At 35.0% G+C, this 21498-nt stretch overlaps 3 protein-coding genes across 3 annotated transcripts; 2 read left to right on the top strand and 1 right to left on the bottom strand.

Annotated features, from left to right (window-relative positions):
- Nucleotides 1-842: 842 nt before the first annotated feature.
- Nucleotides 843-4391, top strand: LOC133694063 (G-type lectin S-receptor-like serine/threonine-protein kinase At4g27290). Its single transcript, XM_062115490.1, has 7 exons — nt 843-2198; nt 2382-2513; nt 2733-2848; nt 2926-3136; nt 3242-3479; nt 3560-3710; nt 3785-4391. The coding sequence occupies exons 1-7, from the start codon at nt 899-901 to the stop codon at nt 4088-4090; spliced, it is 2454 nt and encodes an 817-aa protein (XP_061971474.1). The 5' UTR covers nt 843-898; the 3' UTR covers nt 4091-4391.
- A 7837-nt stretch (nt 4392-12228) lies between these two features.
- On the top strand, nt 12229-15889 carry LOC133678949 (G-type lectin S-receptor-like serine/threonine-protein kinase At4g27290). The gene is made up of 6 exons (XM_062101480.1): nt 12229-13475; nt 13741-14003; nt 14109-14319; nt 14431-14668; nt 14750-14900; nt 15112-15889. The coding sequence occupies exons 1-6, from the start codon at nt 12284-12286 to the stop codon at nt 15415-15417; spliced, it is 2361 nt and encodes a 786-aa protein (XP_061957464.1). The 5' UTR covers nt 12229-12283; the 3' UTR covers nt 15418-15889.
- Nucleotides 15890-16408: 519 nt separating this feature from the next.
- Nucleotides 16409-20522, bottom strand: LOC133694030 (G-type lectin S-receptor-like serine/threonine-protein kinase At4g27290). The gene is made up of 7 exons (XM_062115451.1): nt 19199-20522; nt 18813-18953; nt 18298-18455; nt 17777-17987; nt 17202-17439; nt 16973-17123; nt 16409-16876 (listed from the first exon to the last, which is right to left on the bottom strand). Exons 1-7 carry the CDS (start codon nt 20481-20483, stop codon nt 16571-16573), a joined length of 2490 nt encoding a protein of 829 aa, XP_061971435.1. The 5' UTR covers nt 20484-20522; the 3' UTR covers nt 16409-16570.
- Nucleotides 20523-21498: the final 976 nt, after the last annotated feature.

Genomic DNA, 21498 nt, shown 5'->3' with positions numbered 1-21498 from the left:
TATGTTTAGGTTTGCATAGGTAAGGAGTCTGATGGAGGACCTTGTCTATGTGTCCGTCATGGATCCGAGAATCGAGTCGTAACAATTGACTTCCTAAAAAAAGCATGATTTATAATGAGTTATATATATAAAAAAGAGTGTTCTATTATTAAGACTCATCTAACTAGTTTTCACATACTAGAAAATGCAAACTTTCTTTTTGCACTTTTTACTAGGTGGGGTGCTTCCAGTTTAATAACCCGGGTTAAAGGTTTAGAAAGTTAATGTTGGTTGATTTTTTTTTGTTTCTACTTATTTTTTTTTTCTGATTTCATCATTTCACATTGAATTTTTTAAATAGATTTTATAAATTTTTTTATTTTTTTATTAGATTATTTTATTTTCATGGTCTAAATCATGAATTTAACAAGTTATCCTGATTTGACTCAATCTTTTTATGACCATGCGGCAGTGCAGGTCGACATTAGAGCAACAGCTATTTGAAGAGGTTTTTTTATTTTTTTTCCCAACTGGTAAAGTTATGTTAGAGTTAGTTTATACATTAACTGACGCTAAATCTTATAAATCTTTTCTCGAGAGATCTTAAAAACATATCCTCTGTATCAATCCTAGTATATTTAATAAATTTCAGTAAATGTTTGTCTTAAAATTTGGAGCAGAACAAATAGTTAGAGTTGCTATTTGAAGTAGTGAAATGGTAATAATAATATGACAGACTTCTACTCTTTCTCCATTGATCAATGAATCAATTCATTCATAAAAAAAGATAAATTCATGTAGGTGCGATAGATCTATGGGTCAACTTCAGTGAGTTGTTAAGCTTTTACTCCCTACCCCCACTTGTACTGCTGTTCATGCCATATAAGGCTATTTCCACTACTCTACAAGCTTGATTATAATGGAGATCGCTATGCGTACAGGCCTTATTAATTCATTTACTAGCATTACAATGCTTTTGGTTTGCATCTTCTTACTCTTTTTATCACTAGCCTTTGCTGCACAAGACAATATCATTTCCAATGAATCCATTAAAGATGGCGAGAGTGCTCTAGTTTCAGCAGGTGGAACTTTTGAACTGGGTTTTTTTAGCCCAGGAAATTCAATGAATCGATTTTTGGGAGTATGGTACATGAATGGATTGTCAGCTCATAAAGAAGTTATTTGGGTTGCCAATAGAGAAATTCCGCTAAAGGATCGTTCTGGATTTCTAAATTTCACCCAGCAAGGAGTTTTGCTTCTTCTCAACGGAAACAATGAAAGAATTTGGTCATCCAACAAAACAACAAATGTTGGGAGTCCAGTTATGCAGCTATTGGATTCAGGAAATCTAGTTGTGAAAGATGGGAAGGATAATAACTTCATTTTATGGCAGAGTTTTGAATATCCTTGTGATACGTTTCTACCAGGAATGATGATCGGAGGGAATTCACAAACTGGTGTGGATAGAAACCTGATATCATGGAAGAGCGCAGACGACCCTGGTCCAGGCCAATTTTCATTTGGGATAGATCGTCAGGGGTTTCCACAGCTAGTCGTCAAGAATGGAACTTTGAAGCACTATAGGCTGGGTTCATGGAATGGAAAAAGTTTCACCGGGACTCCTGATCTGCCTACAAATCAGTCCTTCAAGTATGAGTTTATTTTGAACAAGACCCATGTAGATTATAGTTATGAAATCCCGAAATCGGTTGTATGGTTGACGAGGTTGATTGTGAGTCAGTCAGGATTCGTGGAACGCTTTATACGTGCAGATCAAACTAATGTTTGGACACGTATATATGGAGCACCAAGAGATCTGTGTGACAATTATTCAGTATGTGGTGCACATACGATTTGCAAAATGGTCGATCAATCCCACAATTGTACTTGCTTGGAAGGATTTGTACCCAAATCTCTTACAGATTGGAGTAAAGGGTGTGCTAGAAGGAGTGCATTGAATTGCACACATGACATCTTTCAGAATTTTACAGGGCTTAAGTTGCCGGATACATCCCTTTCCTGGTATGATACAAGCATGAGTCTAGTAGAATGCAAGGACATGTGTCTGAAAAACTGCAGTTGCACGGCATATGCAAATTCAAATATCACAGGAGAAGGCAGTGGCTGCATACTCTGGTTTGGTGACTTGGTTGATATGAGAGAGTTTAGTACTGGGGGCCAAGACCTCTACATAAGGATGCCACCACCTTTGAAAACAGGTATTTGTCAATATTCTTTCCATGATTCTCAAGCAGGGTATTTTTTTCACTCTTTCTCTGTGTTTTTTTTGGAATGAGGAAGTTGTATGTTCCTTAAATGTTTTCCAAACTTCGTGTCCTCATTCCCTCATTCTATTTACAAATAAAATAGAACTCCTTTCTGTGTTTATTGTGGGTTTTCAGATCAAACTACGTCAAACACAAATTCTGGTAAGAAGAAGCTTGTGGGAATCATACTCGGTTCCACAGTCCTTGCTGGAGTGCTTATGGTAGGACTAACCTTCTATATATGGAGAACGAAACAGAGAAAGCAAGGTAGTGTACTCTGGACAATTAATTCTTCTTATTCCAGAACATGGACCTTGTTGATATATATAGTATGCATGGTAGATTACTAATATTGTAAAATTTTATGTTAGTCATTGTTAACAAAATGAAGCATTTGTTAGATCATGTTGTTAGTCAAATTAGTTTTGATAAGGAGAAGCTGTTCGTTTATCATTGCTGACAACTGATCAATCTTCTGCTATTCAGAAGTAGAGGAAGACATGGAGTTACCATCGTTTCATTTGGCCACCATAGTGAAAGCAACGGATAACTTTTCAAGCAACAACAAGTTGGGACAAGGTGGTTTTGGACCGGTATATAAGGTATATAACAACGTGCTTCAAAGCTGAGTGATCATCTACTATGAGATATTCTAACTTCAGTAAATAACGATTCCCAGGGTACTTTGATTGATGGGCAAGAAATAGCAGTGAAAAGACTTTCAAAAAGTTCTCGGCAAGGATTGACAGAGTTCAAGAATGAAGTTATCTTGATAGCTAAGCTTCAGCACAGAAATCTTGTTAAACTTCTTGGCTGTTGCATTCAAGGAGATGAAGTAATGTTGATCTATGAATTCATGCCCAACAAAAGCTTAGACTATTTTATTTTCGGTTTGTACCCCAAGAACTTGTTAGAGTTTCTTGCAGTTAGATTGCTTGTTCTATGATGTTTCATTTATACATCAGAATAACATAACATAATGATAAATTGATTAGATCAAACAAGAAACAAATTCCTGGACTGGCAGAGACGTAACCTCATTATCGGTGGCATTGCTAGAGGACTACTTTATCTTCATCAAGACTCTAGACTAAGGATTATCCATAGAGATCTCAAAGCCAGCAACATATTATTAGATAAGGATATGAACCCCAAAATTTCAGATTTCGGAATGGCTAGACTGTTTGGAGGAGATCAAATTGAAGCAGACACAAATAAAGTGGTTGGAACATAGTAAGTACACTCTACACCTATTTTGTTACAATGTATAATCTCCGCACATTTAAACTTTTTCTGATAATGTTTTTCCGCAGTGGATACATGTCCCCCGAGTACGCTGTTGATGGGCGTTTCTCATTGAAATCTGACGTCTTCAGCTTCGGTGTTTTAGTCTTGGAGATAATAAGTGGGAAGAAAAATAGAGGATTTTCCCACCCGGATCACTGCCATAATCTTCTTGGCCATGTAAGGATAAAATTAAACATGTTTATTTAATTATGTATTAACAATTTTTCTCATAACAAGTTTTTGTTTTCCAGGCATGGAAACTGTGGACGGAAGAGAGGGCATTGGAGGTTCTTGACAATATGTCAGATCGCCCTTATTCTGTATCTGAAGTATTGAGATGCATTCATGTGGGTCTGTTATGCGTGCAACAAAAGCCGGAAGAGAGACCAAATATGTCATCTGTGGTTTTGATGTTGGGCAGTGAGAATTCATTGCCTGACCCAAAGCAACCTGGTTTTTTCACGGAAAGGAATATGCCCGCAGGGGACTCTTCATCAGGAAATCATGAATCATCAACTATAAATGACCTAACTATTTCAGAGCTAGATGCACGGTAGAAGATTGGCTCTGATGGTTAAAAGGAAGAGCATTATATATATATATAAGGCATATAACAGAAATTAAATATTTTCTGCTATAATTATGTTGATGTATTACTTTAACCTGTCTACAAGTCCTCTGCAAGTACTAGTGCGAATACAGAATGCTTGAGGATTCACATCTCTGGACTACACAATATCTGTAATGGTTTGCTTCGAGCCAACAAATGTAATGCACCGATCCGGGCTGAAGATCTATATATTTTCAATTTCAATTTCCAAGATCAATAAAAAAAAAAGGTTGAAAGTTCTTGAGTAATACGTTTCATTGACTATTATTTCTAGTAAGCGACTAGCATTCTTTGTGGCTGTGAACTCTATATATTTTGGTTACAAAAGGAAGGTTCGAACATGAGAGTTGAGAACTTTTTTAGAAGGAAGGACACTAATATCACATTGCAACATCTATACATTTTGTGTAACCAAAGAAAACATTTGTACATACTGTCAAAGATTAAGTTCTAGCAAGAAGCCAGGTTCAAATAAACTGATGAGACTAATAAATAATATTTGAAGGATGCTCATACAAAAGGAAATAGCAAACTGGCGCCAAATCTTGAAATTATGTGTGCAATTATTTCACTTTAATAGATTAGCAAGCCACTTGTTAGTCGTAAAATGGAAATAACGAAGGATCCTATTTCGAAAAATGAATTTATGTTCAACAACAATGAGGTTTATTACATCATGCCATCTAAAGTTCAACCTTAGGGATATAAATGGACACTCATGGATGGAGTTTCTACTATATTTATATCTTATTTATTATTTAACTTGTAAAAAATTTAGATATTCCTATATTATTTATCGACTTTTGAGCATTTATATTAGTATCAATTATTTAAATACAATATATTCATTAGTCAAGATATAAAATATTAATCGATGAAGTCAAGAAAAAACTTCACACATAAATTAAGCTTTTCATGAGCTATGATCTTGAGTCTGGATTAAAATGTAGTTGAACATGGTTGTTGGGCTTGAATGGTGATGGAGGTTCGCCTGGAAATTAAGCTCTTTGTGGGACAAGGAACTCTCCAATGCATTGAATCTTCAATGCTTGAATCATTAAATGTATGAAAAAAGAAATACATGTAGAGTGAATTATTGAAGAGATAATGTTGAGTATAAGAACTTTCTTGTTTACCCAGTGATTTGAGGTATTTATATATCTTGATCACAACAACTCACCTCAGGATGTGGGTGATGTTATGATTGATTGGTGAAAATATTGGTAAATTTCAGTGAAACATTGGTGATAAATAATAATTGATGAGGGAAAAAAGGCACTTGAATTTGCATAGAAAATTGTGTGTGTCCACACTACAGTCATTGACTAAAAATATAACACCCAACTTGTAAAACCCCGGTCGAAATACTTAAAAGAGAGAGAGAGAGAGAGAGAGAAGCCTGTCTCTCTTAAGCGAGGCCAAGAGTTGGAAGGGAAAAACATTTCCCCATCTTTTTCCTTCCTCATAGAAAACCAACCAGCCTTGCATGCCACCATATACCCTCCTTAAAGTGTGAAAAACAAAAGGAGATGAGAGTGGAAACATGCAAAGAGTAATTAAGGTGTTATCAAGAAAAGAAAAAGGATATTGATTGAAAAGATAGTAAAAAAGGGGAAGAGAACGAAAGAAAAGAAGAAGAGGACGTGAAGAAGGATTTTGGAGGCTAAAGAGCATAAACTAAAGTATTCTACACACTTCCTAACTGAAATTGTAAGTAAAACCCTTAATTTACAGATTTTATCTATTAAGGTTCTTAAGCAAAAATTAAGAGGAAAGAGGAAAAACTCATAAATTCTACACTTAGAAAATTAGTTGTTTAATAAAATGATTAATGAAGGGAGACACTGAACTGCAGCTGGACAGCTCTAACGTCTAAGTTGCAGCTGAGTTTGAGAATAGAAACCCAAAGGATTTGAGATATTTTTTTTACATATGATTAAGTGTAGGTGTGTTAACTTTTCATTGCAACAACATTTGGGTCATTTGGAGTTATGGAACTCCAAGTGTGGGTGAAATACTAATGAGGGGTTAAGTTATGCATTCCAAAACTGAAATTGTTACCTGACTTGTGAGTGAATTTCGGACCAATGGAGCACAAAATTTTGGATAAGTTTATCTTTAAATTTTGTGCATATGGGTGTTAAAGTTCATTACAAATTGGCCTTACTTGTTTCGAGTTCCTAAAACTCAAGTTACGAATCAAAAACAGAAGATAGGTCTTGCTGTATTTTGTGTGACAACTTATAATGACTAAAATGAAGATGAAATTAGAAATAGATGGGAATAGAATTTTGAGTATACCTCTTCATGACATTAATACTAGAGATGTTAAATATCATTTGAAGCAAACTTTACATAAGTTGAACCTTTAAAACTCCAATTATGCATAAAAATCCATAGAAAGGGCAGGCTGCCACCTAAAAGACAGATTTGTGAGAATGTAGAGAATGAGCAAAATTAGATGTGTTAATGGGTAATCTAACCTCCCTTTCCTTAATAATAATAATAATAAAGGACATGTTAATGTGAGAAAATAGAATTGCACCACATTCTCAATTAAACAAGTTAAGTTTTAATTGGAACGCAAAACAGTGTTTAGTTATTAAAGCACATTGATGAATGAATGACAACCATTTGGGAGGAATCTTTAACCATGGATATTTTAAAAGAAATGGTCATGGGATTTTGAATGAGAAACACATGAATGAACTAATAAATTTTAAATTTTTGGATGAAAGAATATGTTAATTAAGATTTGCGGTCCGATCCAAAGTTTTCGATTAACAAACTTTAATCTTATTATGGTGCAGGAGAGGGCCTCGAGGCAGTCAAGCATACCCACGCCAGAACATCACATCATACTCCAGGTAGGTGACAACACTACTTAGATGTCTCTTATTAAGCTATGCAAATCCGATAATGAATTTATTTGAGTTGTTGTATTTATTATCATAAATATGAAACTTTTGATATGGATTTAATATTAGGATGAAGTGATTTTTTAATCACAAAATGAGACTGGCTTCCAAGAATGGAATGCTAGATTTATAACAACTAATAAAGTTGTTAATGGTGATTGATAAATCACGAAATGAAATTGACTTCCGAGAATACAACGCTAGATGTATAGCAATTGATTAAATTGTTAAAAGTGATCATTAAATCATGAAATGAAATTGGCTTCCAAGAATGGAACGTCGAATGCATAGTAATCGATTAAATTACTAGAAGTGATCACTGAGTCATGAAATGAAATTGACTTTCGAGAATCGGATGTTGGATGTATAGCAATCGATTAAATTGCTGGAAATGATTATTTAATCATAAATGAAATTGGCTTTCGAAGATGAAATGCTGGAATTATAGAAATTGAAATGGTTGCTAAAGGTGACTAAGAAATCTTGATAAGAGATAGGCATCTAAGAATGGAATGCCATATTAAAAGATGGAAGTATTAAAGCGCCTGTGTTACCTACCAAATATGAAAATCTGACAAAAATAAAATAAAAGGAGAGATTGATGAACTATGCTAAATTTATTATCATAGAAAGAATCTTTTTTATTGAAATATTCATGACTATTTTAATATAATATATTTTGTTGTATTATTTTTCATTAACTGCAGGAACTTCTCATACCCGATAGGCTCGTTTCTCTATTCGTGTCACCTGTAAATGTTAGGGAGACTTTTGTTCATGTATAGACTTTCTCTTTTGGCATGTAATTATAATGTAAACTTTTGCATTATTGCATAATGTTACTATTTGTAATTATAATAACTTAGACTCTTGTTTAGAGGATTATAATATAAGTAGCAGTAAATATCATATTTATTATTATTATTACATATCAAGTCTTTCTCATTTTGCTTACTGTTATATTTCCACTTCATGATTAAATAATTTATATTTGTTTATGATACGAAGAAAATGATATTTATTGTTCAATGTATGATATAAATATTGTGGTTGTGATGATGATGATGTTTATGGGATGGAGACCTAAGATGTTTGGGTCGTGAGTGAGTTATGAGATATGAGATATTTGAAGTGTTAACAGGTTATACATCGATAAATTGGGACCTCCAGTTATAGGAGAGACTCTGCCAAAATTTTGGTGGAAATTTCAATAGACTATTTATTATATGAGAACTGTATAAAAAAAATATACTTGTGTTTTTAGTACCAAATCATAGGAAAGTAATTTTAAATGTATATGAAAGTGTGGGGCGTTACACAACCTGCATAAGAGTTTGTACTTGTAGAGAATCTGGAAGTATAGAAAAGTTGTGCGTGTGTGCATCACCATGTTTTAACTCCTCGTATGTGCATATTGAACAATGCAGAAGGTGGGAGGAGAAAAGGGTCCAATCGAGCCAAGCCGAATGGGTCACCATTCGAGTTGAGGCCCAAACATTGTGCTTGGGTTACTGTTTGGGCCTCAACACAAACAGTGTTGCACGACACCATTTGGGTTAAGGACCAAATGGAGAGAATTGACACTGTTTGGGATGAGATCCAAACAGTATGTCTTATTTTTTATTAATATTGTTAAATCCCGTTTGTTTTTGTGTTTTAAAAACGTTTTTAAAATCATTATTGTTTTTTTAATTTTTTTTACTTCAAATTAATATTTTTGATGTTTTCAAATCGTTTTGATGTGTTGATGTTACAAATAATTTTTTTAAAATAAAAAATATTATTTTGATACATTTCCGAGCAAAAAGCTTTTTAAAAAGCAACCACTACCATACTTCAAAACACCTTTTAAGAGTTTCTTTGTTTTTTAAAAAAAAAATTGTGCATCATCATTAATATAAATGATAAAATTATAGATGTCAATCGGTCAAACATTATCACAGGTCAATCGATCAGCCGGTTCAACCCAATGTTAAAACTTAGTTCGAAACTCTATAATTTTATCATTTAATATATACATATTTCTATATTAATATGATATGTACACATATTCGTTTCTTTGGAACTAAGTTTTAACATTGGGTTGAACCGGCTGATCGATTGACCTGTGATAATGTTTGACCGATTGACCTAGTAGTAAAGTTTTATCAGATTTATTAGGTTCTATCAGTTTGGATTATATTTGGAATCAATCTGGTGAATCGGTTCGGTTTTATAGTTACATTTTGGTCTCTAAGCTTATAGTTTTCATCTTTATGCTAGTTTGCTTCAAGTAATTTTTGAGTGTTTTCCATATCCGTTATAGTTTTTGTCGATGTTTCTCCTAATGATCTTCAGTAGTCTCTAGATCTGCTTCCATTGTCGTTTGCTTTTATTTTCCAGTTAAGTGGAATAATCTTTAATATGCATGTAATATAAATAAATATTTATGTTCATTATATGATGAGTACAACTAATTAATTTTTTAATTATTTATATATGTTACTTTATTTTCCGAGTACTCATCGATTCTTGAATTTGCACTTACATTCTGTTGAACTATATATTATTCGATATGATATACATTACTTTGATAGTTATGTGAGTATTTATTATGTTTTGATATTAGTATACTTGTCAGTAACTCCATGGTAACAGAGAGTAGTTAGTCTATGTGCATATATATATTGTATACCTAGTTGATGAGAGATACACCATCCTGTTGCAATTGATTCTCCCGTAATGGTTACCTTCGGGTATCATCTAGTCTTCATTGGTTGTCATTTAATCTCTGACATGTATTCTACTATTTTATGTTAATATGCTTAGTATGTATATTTATATTAACATATATCGACTTGCAAACTATTAATATCTAAAATGTATGCTAAATGTTATTCCCTCTCTAAGTTGGTTGAACTCACTCCATTTTTTTAATATTAATCCAGGTTCTTAGTTTTTGTTAGTTGATGGATTTTGTTGAGTGTTTCTTCTTCTTCAATTTTAGTTGATATACCTTCCTTGTTCCACAAGGTTTTGCTTTTAGTTTTTGATTTAATATTTTAGACGCTCCATTATTACATTATTTTAATTAAGTTTGGATTTTGACAATGTAATAAGTATTATGGATTATTTTTTTCTTTTCTATTTGATGATAAGGAGTTTTGTAGTATTGTTTGATTTTATTGGTTTTGAAAAATAGAATATTTTGAAAGATTATAAAATGCTATGAAATTTTTATATAATTTGTTTTATGATATATATGTTCTAAGGCTTAATATAGATGGAGTGTCCGTACAACACCGCTATTGTGTTGCTGATCATGGACCTAAGATTCGGGTTGTGATAATTTTCAATAGTTTCATCTAGTTTTCATGGCTTTTGGTTGGTTTTTATGACCTTTAGTTGGTTTTTTCTTGCTAGGAATTGCTTTTCGGTTGTGTTTATGGAAATGTTATGGTTGACTCCCCTCTTTCCTTGCATGGTGATTAAGTATATTTATACACCCGGCCTGGAATTTCTTATTGGAGAAGAGAAATTGCATGTCGTGCAACTTTAGCACTTTGACATTCTCATGCTTACCACTAAAAAAAAAAAAAAACAATATCGTGCAAAACCCAAGCAATAACACAAAATAAAAGGCACTAATCAATCACTATAAAAAAACCTGGTTGCATAAAAAAATCTCCATTCATAATCTCAGGTTACCTACACGACAAGCATTTATGCCACTATACATTTTATTTATACTAACAACAAGATCATTCATTAAAAAAGATAATTTCATTAAGAAAAATACTTCAAATCCAACTTTAACTAAGAAAGTCATTTTCATAAACACATTTCCTTTTCTTAGGACACCACAACATACAATTATCATTCGTATATAAATTATCTCACTAATTTAAGCCAAACTCAACAAACATTGCACTTAGATTCATTTACTTTCACGATTTTTGCAGCGAGGACAAATCTGGAGACACAGATTTTGGAAAACATTGATTTTTATAGTGAACTTGTTATTGTTAATCCTGTGGTGGCCCTCGGCTTCAAGTGTTCATATAAGATTAAACGAGCAGAAAACTATTAAAGCTCAAAATAATATTGACTGTAGTCAACAGTAGGCATACTCTTTCCAAATACAGAGGATAAGTCCAAGACGGCTTTCGTTTATAGTTTTCCAGCCGAAACACAAAGGATTTTTGTCAAGAATCAGGCGTCAGATTGGAAAAGCTGTGCTAAAAAAAATCCAGGTCGGTCCATGCTGAGACTTTCATAAATGACTATGTCTCCTGATCTGGATATTTCCACTGGTTCGCACGATTATGACTTTCATTTATTTCCTCATCTCGAATTAATCACAAAATTTACCATTTATTCAAATTGTTGTTGTACGAGCTGTGTGAAGCAGTGGCTGATGTGGGTAAAAACTGATCGAAAGATTGAAATTATAATGTCCATCCTAATCGAATTCCAATACACAAAGTTGGTGGGAGAGAATCAACGATAATTTTGAATTGAGTCGTGAACAACATCAACAGTTCCAGGCCTCTCCCACATTAGGATTTTCCGCTAGGAAGAGGCAGGCTAGAAAATATCATGCTATCAACTACTGTATTGCAGGCATCCGTTCTCTAACAATTTCACAATTCCCCAAAAGAGCAATGGAGCTAAAATATATCAGGCAATGAAAAAATGGCAATTAGGGCTCCTCCCTGAAGCAGATGCCTTGTGAACTGTCCAAGCTTACTGTTCATCAAAATCGAACTTTTGTTCCCTACATTAGACTAGTCTTCATATTTATTTTCCAATCTTGTTATTTCGCTATTATTTCGTTGACAAGTCAACTATTTTGTCGTCAACTTATCATCATATCATTCACGTCGACTATTTTTTGTTCAACAATTTCTTGCTTGACTTTTAACTCTGCATTCCAACTCAAACATTGCTCCTCAATGAAGCCTGGTCAAATAAGAAACGAGCAGAATCATCATCATAATCAGAAAATTAGTCTATTGTTTGACATTTTTTATTTTTTTGTTAATAATACATCTCTTTTTTTATTCTCCACTGTTCTAAAAATCATTGCACATTTTGTCAGCAAAGAACTAAAGAACTGATTTCAGTTTTTTTTTTTTTTTTCTCTCGGAATAGAAGCTTGAAGTTCAATGGAAGTTGTTGAAGTCATTTTCGTGTACTCGCTTTTCTTCTCCATCTTAAAAATCTCCTCTGCACTAGACGCTATGAACACAACTCAATCCCTAAGAGATGGTGAGACTCTAGTTTCAACAGGTGGAAGCTTTGAACTTGGATTTTTTACCCCTGCAGGTTCAACAAGTCGATACTTCGGCTTATGGTACAAGAAGTCTCCTCAGACAGTTGTGTGGATGGCCAACAGAGGAATTCCAATTTCCAATAAATTTGGTACTCTAAACGTCACTAGCCAAGGGATTCTTGTCCTTCTCAATGGCACAAACAATATTGTTTGGTCATCAAATACATCAACAACAGCACAGAATCCAGTTGCACAGCTCTTGGACTCTGGAAATCTAGTCGTGAGAGATGGAAATGATAATAAAGCAGAAAATTTTCTGTGGCAAAGTTTTGATTATCCTTGTGACACCTTATTGCCTGGAATGAAACTGGGAAGTAACTTAGTTACTGGTCTTAACAGGTTTTTGTCATCTTGGAAAGGCAAAGAAAATCCTGCTCCAGGTCAATTTACTTTAGGCATAGATGTTCAGGGTTATCCACAGCTAATTCTTAGGAAGGAAACTAGAATAATGTACCGGGTCGGTTCATGGAATGGCCAGTATTTTACAGGGTTTCCTGAGCTCAAGCCTGATCCAATCTATAGATTTGAGTTTGTATTTAATCGGAATGAGGTTTATGTCAAGTTTGAGCTCCAAAACAGTTCAGTTTTCTCCAGGCTTACGGTGATTCCTTCAGGCCTTGTGCAGCTCTTCACATGGAGTCATCAAACAAATGATTGGTATGTTTTTGCTACAGCTGTGGTAGATCAGTGTGAAAATTATGCCTTGTGTGGTGCAAATGCTCGCTGCGATAGCAATAGCTCTCCTGTATGTGATTGTTTGGATGGATTCATTCCCAAGTCTCCAAGCGAGTGGGATTCACAAAATTGGACGGGTGGGTGTATCCGAAGAACTCCACTTGATTGCACCGATAAGGATGGCTTTCAGAGCTATACAGGTGTTAAACTGCCAGACACATCTTCTTCCTGGTATGACGATAGCTTTAGTCTGGTGGAATGTGAGGGGTTGTGTATTCAGAACTGCTCTTGTTTTGCATATGCAAATTTAGATATCAGAGGACGTGGAAGTGGCTGCTTGCGATGGTTCGGTGACCTGATGGACACAAGAAGATTAGCTGAGGGTGGGCAAGATATTTATATACGGCTAGCTGCTTCACAATCAGGTATGGCTTCAGTTGGCAACTAATTTTTAATCGTAAGGACATAGCACCAACATTGATAGAAATTCAACCATTATTTCTCTTCAAATCTGGTTCATCAACTATGGAAAAAGAAACAGCACCATTTTCCCTATCTGAACTTAGTTGATATGATTTCCCATTTGCTTTTTTATTCTCAAAAATATAACTCAAAGATCATTCAACTTCTGTTTAAGTTATAGTATTGAACAGGGCAAAATTCCAACCAACTAATAGTCTTAGATTTCAGGAGTAACCGGGGAAAAGAAAAGAAAGAAGAAGACCCACGCAGGAGTAATTGGTGGCGCTGTCATACTCGGCTCAAGCATTCTAATATTAGGAATTGTCTTCTGTATCCGAAGGAGAAAGCACAGAAAGAATGGCAACGTCGAAGATAGGAAAGAAGAAGAGATGGAGTTGCCAATGTTTGATTTAACCACAATTGAGCACGCCACATTTAACTTTTCTAGCAGCAAGAAGCTGGGAGAAGGTGGTTTTGGAGCTGTATACAAGGTAAGCTAAAAGCAGTCAACATGTGCAATCACGCTATCTTCTAATGGAAAAACTAACTGAGCTATGTGAAAAACTAACTGAGCTATGTGAATGACGTTGATTTAGGGTGAATTGATAGAAGGACAGGAAATAGCGGTGAAAAGACTTTCGAAGAGTTCTGGCCAAGGATTGAATGAGTTCAAAAATGAAGTTCTATTAATTGCTAAACTCCAGCACCGCAATCTCGTAAAGCTGCTCGGTTGTTGCATTCATGAAGATGAAAAAATGTTGATTTATGAATACATGCCTAATAGAAGCTTAGACTCCTTTATTTTTGGTATGAACCTGTCCAGTTTCCTGATGAACACATTTTAGTTGTATCACCTTTTTATTATTTTCTTTCGGTTTCATCTAGTTATCAGACTAATATGTATGACAAATTGGCCAGACCCAACAAGAAGAAAATTCCTAGATTGGAGTAAGCGTACTCACATCATTGATGGAATAGCTCGAGGGCTTCTTTATCTTCACCAAGACTCTAGACTGAGGATCATTCATAGAGATATCAAAGCCAGCAACATTTTGCTGGATAATGAGTTAAACCCAAAAATTTCAGACTTTGGCCTCGCAAGAATGTTTGGTGGAGATCAAACTGAGGCCAATACAAAGAGGGTAGTTGGAACATTGTAAGTGTCCTGTACTTCCTTAGTTGATTTTCATTTGTGTATTTGGAGAAATTCCTTTCATGGTATAATATATATTTGCAGTGGTTATATGTCTCCTGAATATGCATTGGATGGACACTTCTCTGTCAAATCTGACGTCTTCAGCTTCGGTGTCCTAGTCCTAGAGATAGTGAGTGGAAAGAAAAACAGAGGATTTTGTCACCCAGACTACAACAAAAACCTTCTTGGGCATGTAAATGTTTAGAAACAAATAGACTGGTGATATGTATTGGTTTGGTTCCTCTCGGGTATCTGATTAATTGACATATTGCATTAATTTTACAAGTTTTTTGGCCTTCCTCTGGAATGTATTAGTAGTAGTCCTGAAATGTTAGCAGTAGCGATAATCATATGCACCTTAGGGTAAAATCAGCCTACTGACCTGTTGCCATGATTCTTTCCAGGCATGGATGCTTTGGTTTAATGGGATTCCTTTGGAACTAATTGATGAATGCTTTGCTGATTCATGCACACCTTCGAAAGCTTTAAGATGCATTCATGTGGCTCTATTATGCGTGCAACAACGACCAGAAGATAGGCCAAACATGTCATCTGTTGTTCTAATGCTTGGCAGTGAAAATCCATTGCCTCAGCCTAAACAGCCTGGTTTTTTTATGGGAAGTAATCCACCTGAAAAGGATACTTTATCAAACAAGCACCAATCTCACTCAGCAAATGAAGTTACTGTAACACTGTTACAAGCGCGGTAGGCTATCTTCAGTTGGCATTCAATGGATATTTTACCTGCTCAATCATGCAACAAGCTATAAACTCCAAGCCTTCAGCAATTAAAATGGTGACAGTTCTTTCTGCCCACTGTACTAGTTTCAGTGTAGTGGACATAATATTGAAGAGTGACAGAGACAATATTATATTAATTTGTTACATTTTCATGAATCCAGCAACTAATTGCGGGCAACTTCCAACGAGCAGTGGACAAGGTCACTTTCTATTCCTGCTATGACTTCAAAAATACACTCATATATTGCTCCTGCCATATATCATTTGAGAAAAGCTCAACAAGGTGCGATGTTTCTGGGTAACAGTGTTGCAAGCTTTCTGGATGGATTTTATTATGGATTATTTCTTGACCATATGGATGATGATTCAATTATATTATGTAGATATGTAGTCTGTAATCTATGAAAAATGATGTGCTAATTTTCTTCTACATTCTTCAGATATCAGTTTGTGTTCATTTTCATTAACAATATCTGAGATTCAATTTCTTTATTTCTTACCCAAGGAAAAAGGAAGGTCAAGGTTGGCAGATCCTTAAAGAAGATATAGGTGCAGAATTTGATGTTTCTATGTTTCGAAGAAGATTTTGTTCTACCAAGTACCGAATCAGTAGTGAAATAGGATTTCTTAAATTAAAAATTCTGCAATGAAATTACACAAATGTAATTGGAAAGAAGGGAGAATTTATTCAAATTAATCTCTGGAAGCTCATCAGTTAACTAGATCGAAAATCCGGTATCTTTTTTTCTCTGAACAACTGCTGCATTTGATGGACTTGCATACTTTCTGTGTTCTTGGTATACTTTTTACATTTCACATGAAATAATTTTTTTCTTAATATTTCCATTTATGTGCTTGCATTTTGATTCTGGGAAATTTATTTAACACAAGGCTAGAGATGATTTCTTGACATTTCCCTGTTCTCACATATTAGATGAAAGATTAAAGGGAGACGGTTCCTGCAGTTGAAAGAGTTAATCATTATGCAACCATCTTTTGTTTCTCTTAGATCCAAAGTGCGCAGCCGTTCTCAGGAAAGAAATAGAGAGAGAGAGAGAGAGAGAGAGAGAGAGAGAGAGAGAGAGAGAGAGAATGTTGAATATCTCCGAACTATCACAAGTTTTACCGAGCCTCTAACAAGGTGGAGGTTAATTCATTTACTGAAGAGATTTCATGCTTGATTGTTGACGAAGAATCATTCGACAGATCCCTTTCAGTGAAAAAACCAGGCTCCTTGGGCTGAGGCAAAACAATGTCACTGCTCAACATTAGAACCACATTTGACATTTTAGGCCTATCTTCAGGACTTTTTTGAACACACAATAGTGCTACTTCGATTGATCGCAAGACTTCTGATATAATGCATGAGTCTACAATAGATTCATCAATCAAGTCCAGGGGTCTTCCTTCCTTATGTAGCATCCATGCCTGAACAACATTCAAATATCTCCTCAGCTCAGGTTGAATGTTGCTAAAACATTTAAGTAATTTGAACATGAAAAATAATACTGGCATAACACTTACATGTCCAAGAAGATTGAGCTTGTGTTCTGCGTGACGGAATCCTCTATTCTTCCTTCCACTCACTATCTCTAGTACCAAAACACCAAAGCTAAATACATCCGATTTCACTGAGAAGAGGCCATCGATTGCGTACTCTGGCGACATGTAACCACTAGATAAACCATTGAATAAGTTTTACAGATTTATGGGCGCTGTAAATGAGCAAATTAAAATTCAGAAAGATCCTTACTATGTCCCAACAATTCTGCTTGTGTTTGCGCTAGTTTCATCCCCTCCGAAACTCCTAGCCATGCCGAAGTCTGAAATTTTTGGATTCATCTCATAATCCAGCAAAATATTGCTTGCTTTTAAGTCTCTATGTATGATTCTGAGTCTTGAATCTTGATGAAGGTAAAGAAGTCCCCTTGCAATCCCATTGATAATGGGGAAGCGCTTAGTCCAGTCCAGCAACATGTTTCCCCTTTTATCTACACAGTTATTTATCCCAGTTAATCTCTGATGTTGAAACATTTCTCAACTAATTAATCCACCTAAAGAGTATAATAGAGCGTTGACTTTCCTGGTAATATATAGCTGCACTTGTTGACAAAAATTCCAAAATGGCTAGAGAACCATCTAGAAAAATGATGAGATTTTCAACTAGTGCCATCATTCTGATTATGACCTTTGTCCTAATGTTCTAGAATGGAACTATATAGGTCAAAAATTTGGGAGGACTTTTGTGCTTATGTTTAAAAATTCTTACAATAATGCAGAAAAAGTTGTAACTAAACTACCAGAGGATAAGGTTTGAGGGAAACGAACCAAAAATGAAAGAGTCCAAGCTTTTGTTTGGCATGTATTCATATATCAGTATCCTTTCTTCTAGTTCAATGCAGCATCCTAAAAGCTTCACAAGGTTGCGATGCTGAAGTTTGGCAATGCATACAACTTCATTTTTGAACTCATGTATTCCTTGTCTTGACCTTTTAGATAGCCTCTTCACTGCTATTTCTTGTCCATCTTGCAGTATACCCTGAAACAATTTTATATATCAGTTGCGAAATAATATGAAGAGAAGAGATGGAATACTATTATATCATTATATGATTCGTGGGTGTTCATATCCTCTAGTTCTTGATTTCTGACATATTTCACCTCAATAAATTCGTAGAATTGAGTATACTATCTGGAGGCTAATGATTTTAAATAGTAAGTGAAGGCCTTGTAAGCAAAACTGGTAACTGAAACATCTCCACAGGTACTCAGTTCTGGTGCCATGTATGATACTGATCTATGAGCATCAAATTTATCCAAGGAGCTGAAAGCAGTCTTAATGTTGATACCTTGTAGACTGGTCCAAAACCACCCTGGCCAAGCTTGTTGTTTATCGAAAAGCAATTGGTTGCATCTGTTAATGTAGCCAAATCAAACAGTGGTAGCTCTAAATCTTCATTTCTGCTTTCCTTGGTGCAGTCTTGCTCTGGATTGGTTACCACGTTTCCTGCAAGATGAAATAGATTGAAGATGAGCTAAAAAGTACCTTGAAAACATAGACCATGCATGGCAGAACCAATATGTAGTAGAAACCTAAGGTATTATGAAAATCAAGGTAAGCACGAAGCATACAGCAGTTTTTGTAGAAAAAGAATCATATATCCAACTTCACCACAGTGATCCAATTGAATAGCTTAAAGACAGAGCACAGCAAATTGATTGTAGTCAAAAGTTTGACGGCCAAGACGAAGTGGGAAAAGAAGTACATTAGGGAATAAATTTGAAGGCCTTACTCTAAAGCCTTCAAATCCTACAATTTATCAGCTATAGAAAAGTTTACTGTAGTATAGTTATAATAGGCTACCTTCTCTTGTTAGCTGCTGTTTCTTGTTTTTCCTCAGGAAACGCAAGAACAGACAAAGGGCTAGGAGGGAAAATGCCACTACTGATACGGGAATAACAATGATCCGTACTCGTTTCTTCCCTCTGGATTTGACAAGTTTATCTGCCATAAAAAGACTCAAGAAGTATAAAGAAAATTGCATTAACATGATAAAAAATGGAAAACCAAAAATCAGCATAAATCATAGCACACACATATCTTCTTAGGGACTCAATTTATACTTGGTTACTACTTTTCCTCGCATTAACATATTTTCATGTTTTTGAGTTTCACTTCAGAGATTCTGACTTCAAATCTGGTGGAAACGCAAAATTTCTATGATTCAAGAACAGAGAAAAAACTCATACCTATTACAGAAGCAGCTATCCTTATATAGATATCTTGCCCATTTTCGTTGTATTGCCTGATATCAATCAAGTCACCGAACCACAGAACACACCCACTTCCTCCATCTCTAACATCCAAATTCGCGTAAGCTGTACAAGAACAATTCTTCAAACAGACCTCCTCACATTCTTCAAGGTTTATTGTTTTGTTATACCAAGACTTCCGTGTGTCTGGCACTTTAATCCCAGTATATTTTATAAAACCTTCTCCATTGCTGCAATCCAATGGGACCTTTCGAACACATCCTTGTGACCAATCTGCAGCTGTCCAATCTTCCAGGGATTTTGGCTCAAACTCTTTCAAACAATCACATGCTGGGGAGTTGTTGATGTTACAAACACCATGTGCACCACATAATGCAAACCTGTCACAGTTATCCATATTTGCTGTCAAGTATAGGTTCCAATCTTGAGTTCGATCAATCCAAGTGAAACGCTGCAGGACACCATCAGGACTTAACACCATCCTCGAAAGAACTGAACTGTTAGCGATTTGATACTTGTAATATATTTCCTCTTGATTGAAAACAAACTCAAATGTGTAAATTGGGTTTGGCTTCAAATTTATCATACCACTAAACCTCAGTCCATTCCAGGGTCCTGACCTGAACTGGTCAACTGAACCCTGAGATAAAAAGTACTGTGGCAATCCATTTGGATCAAGCTTATTTGTATATTTACCTGTAGAAGGATCACTGGGGCTCTTCCAGGATGTCAGGTATCGATTGAGGCCGGTCACGAAGCTTATACCATATTTCATGCCTGGTAAAAACGAGTCGCCTGGATAATCGAAACTCTGCCATAAGAAATTTTCAGGATCATTGTCATTTTCAGCTCTCACAACTAGATTTCCTGTGTCCAGAAGTTGTGCAACTGGATTGATTGCTGCCCTTGATATATTTGAGGACCAAATAGTGCCATTTGTACTATTGATAATGGCAAGATTTCCATGGTCAACAAATTTCAACATTCCTGATGAATCATTTAGAGGAGTATTTCTGTTGGCAACCCATACTACTGTGAAGCTAGATATCTTCTTGTACCATATTCCCACGTACCGATTTCTGGAATTTCCAGGACTAAAAAAACCCAGCTCAAAATGGCTTTCTGATGAGATCAGGGTGTCCCCATCTTTTAGTGATTCAGTGGCATTGATGGTGTCTATTGCTGTAGAGGGGATTGATAAGAAGAAAACAATAGACAAAAGGAACAAAATAGTTTGGCCTTCCATGAGGAGATAGTGCATTCACCTCTCGCGTTGATTAATGTCGGGTTAGGAAGATGGGGGCAAAATGATATAAAATTTTAAATAAAAAGTCAACGCCTGACTTTCGTATGGAGCTAAAAAGGATCTTATTATTTGGTTGGTGAGACTTGTGACCAATCAAGCTTCTTTTTTCGAGTTTCTGTGTTTGAATGTGTTGTGTCTGTCCCCATTTATTACCAGAAAGTAGTTGTTTTTTAGACTGCTAATCTAATTTTAATCGTTTCTCAAGGCTTTGACTCTGCAGAACTTGATATTTCAGACAACACTAGAATAAACAAAAGGAGTTTGAAAGGAAGGTTGCAGCTGATAATCAAGGCATAATAAAGGCATTCAAAGATCAATCAATGGGAAAAGAGAGGCCACCATGTCCAAGATTATGCTGTGTATTTGTACTATAATGGCTAACTGGATGGACAAAAAGGCTCCTTAATACAGTGGCCAATCTTGGAGAGAGTATCAGTTAACCATCAAACATCATTCGCAGTTAACATCTGGTGTGGACATGACTTTGGAGATTTTCCCCCAAGATAAAAATAAAAGTAAATTGGATTTGAAAAATCAACGGTGTACTTGTTTGCATTATTATGGTTATTAATAATTGAGGATTAAATTTGACCATTCACATTATTAGATATATACTAGTAAAATAATCCATGCTATGCTAGGGGTCAACCTTTGTTTTTGTAAAAAAAAAAAAAAATAATAAATATTCAGATAATTAACTTGAATGAGTTTAATAAACCCTGTTGATTTAATAATATCATTAAAAAATAAGATATCAATAATAAACAAAACAAGAAAAGAAACAATGATTCAATACAAAAGATGAACGTTTATTAATCTTAAAGAAATATATATTCATAATATTCCAAAAATAACTTAATGATCATATTAAAAATATGAATATAAAAAAAATAAAACAAAAAAAAAATCAATTATTGTTAACTTTTTAAACCAGAACCCGGGTTATAAGACCAAAAACACTATATATGAA

This window comes from Populus nigra, chromosome 1 (assembly GCF_951802175.1).
Source record: "Populus nigra chromosome 1, ddPopNigr1.1, whole genome shotgun sequence".
Lineage (NCBI taxonomy): Eukaryota > Viridiplantae > Streptophyta > Magnoliopsida > Malpighiales > Salicaceae > Populus > Populus nigra.
This window is presented reverse-complemented; position numbering and strand designations above follow the sequence as displayed.

Coding starts and splice junctions, on each gene's coding strand:
- LOC133694063 (XM_062115490.1), top strand. CDS start 899: ATGGAGATCGCTATGCGTACAGGCCTTATTAATTCATTTACTAGCATT. Junction 2,199..2,381: donor GCCACCACCTTTGAAAACAG/GTATTTGTCAAT, acceptor GTGGGTTTTCAG/ATCAAACTACGTCAAACACA. Junction 2,849..2,925: donor GTTTTGGACCGGTATATAAG/GTATATAACAAC, acceptor AACGATTCCCAG/GGTACTTTGATTGATGGGCA.
- LOC133678949 (XM_062101480.1), top strand. CDS start 12,284: ATGAACACAACTCAATCCCTAAGAGATGGTGAGACTCTAGTTTCAACA. Junction 14,320..14,430: donor CTTAGACTCCTTTATTTTTG/GTATGAACCTGT, acceptor CAAATTGGCCAG/ACCCAACAAGAAGAAAATTC. Junction 14,901..15,111: donor ACAAAAACCTTCTTGGGCAT/GTAAATGTTTAG, acceptor GATTCTTTCCAG/GCATGGATGCTTTGGTTTAA.
- LOC133694030 (XM_062115451.1), bottom strand. CDS start 20,483: ATGCACTATCTCCTCATGGAAGGCCAAACTATTTTGTTCCTTTTGTCT. Junction 18,456..18,812: donor ACAGCAGCTAACAAGAGAAG/GTAGCCTATTAT, acceptor TTCATCTTGCAG/GAAACGTGGTAACCAATCCA. Junction 17,988..18,297: donor GTTTTGGACCAGTCTACAAG/GTATCAACATTA, acceptor AAATTGTTTCAG/GGTATACTGCAAGATGGACA.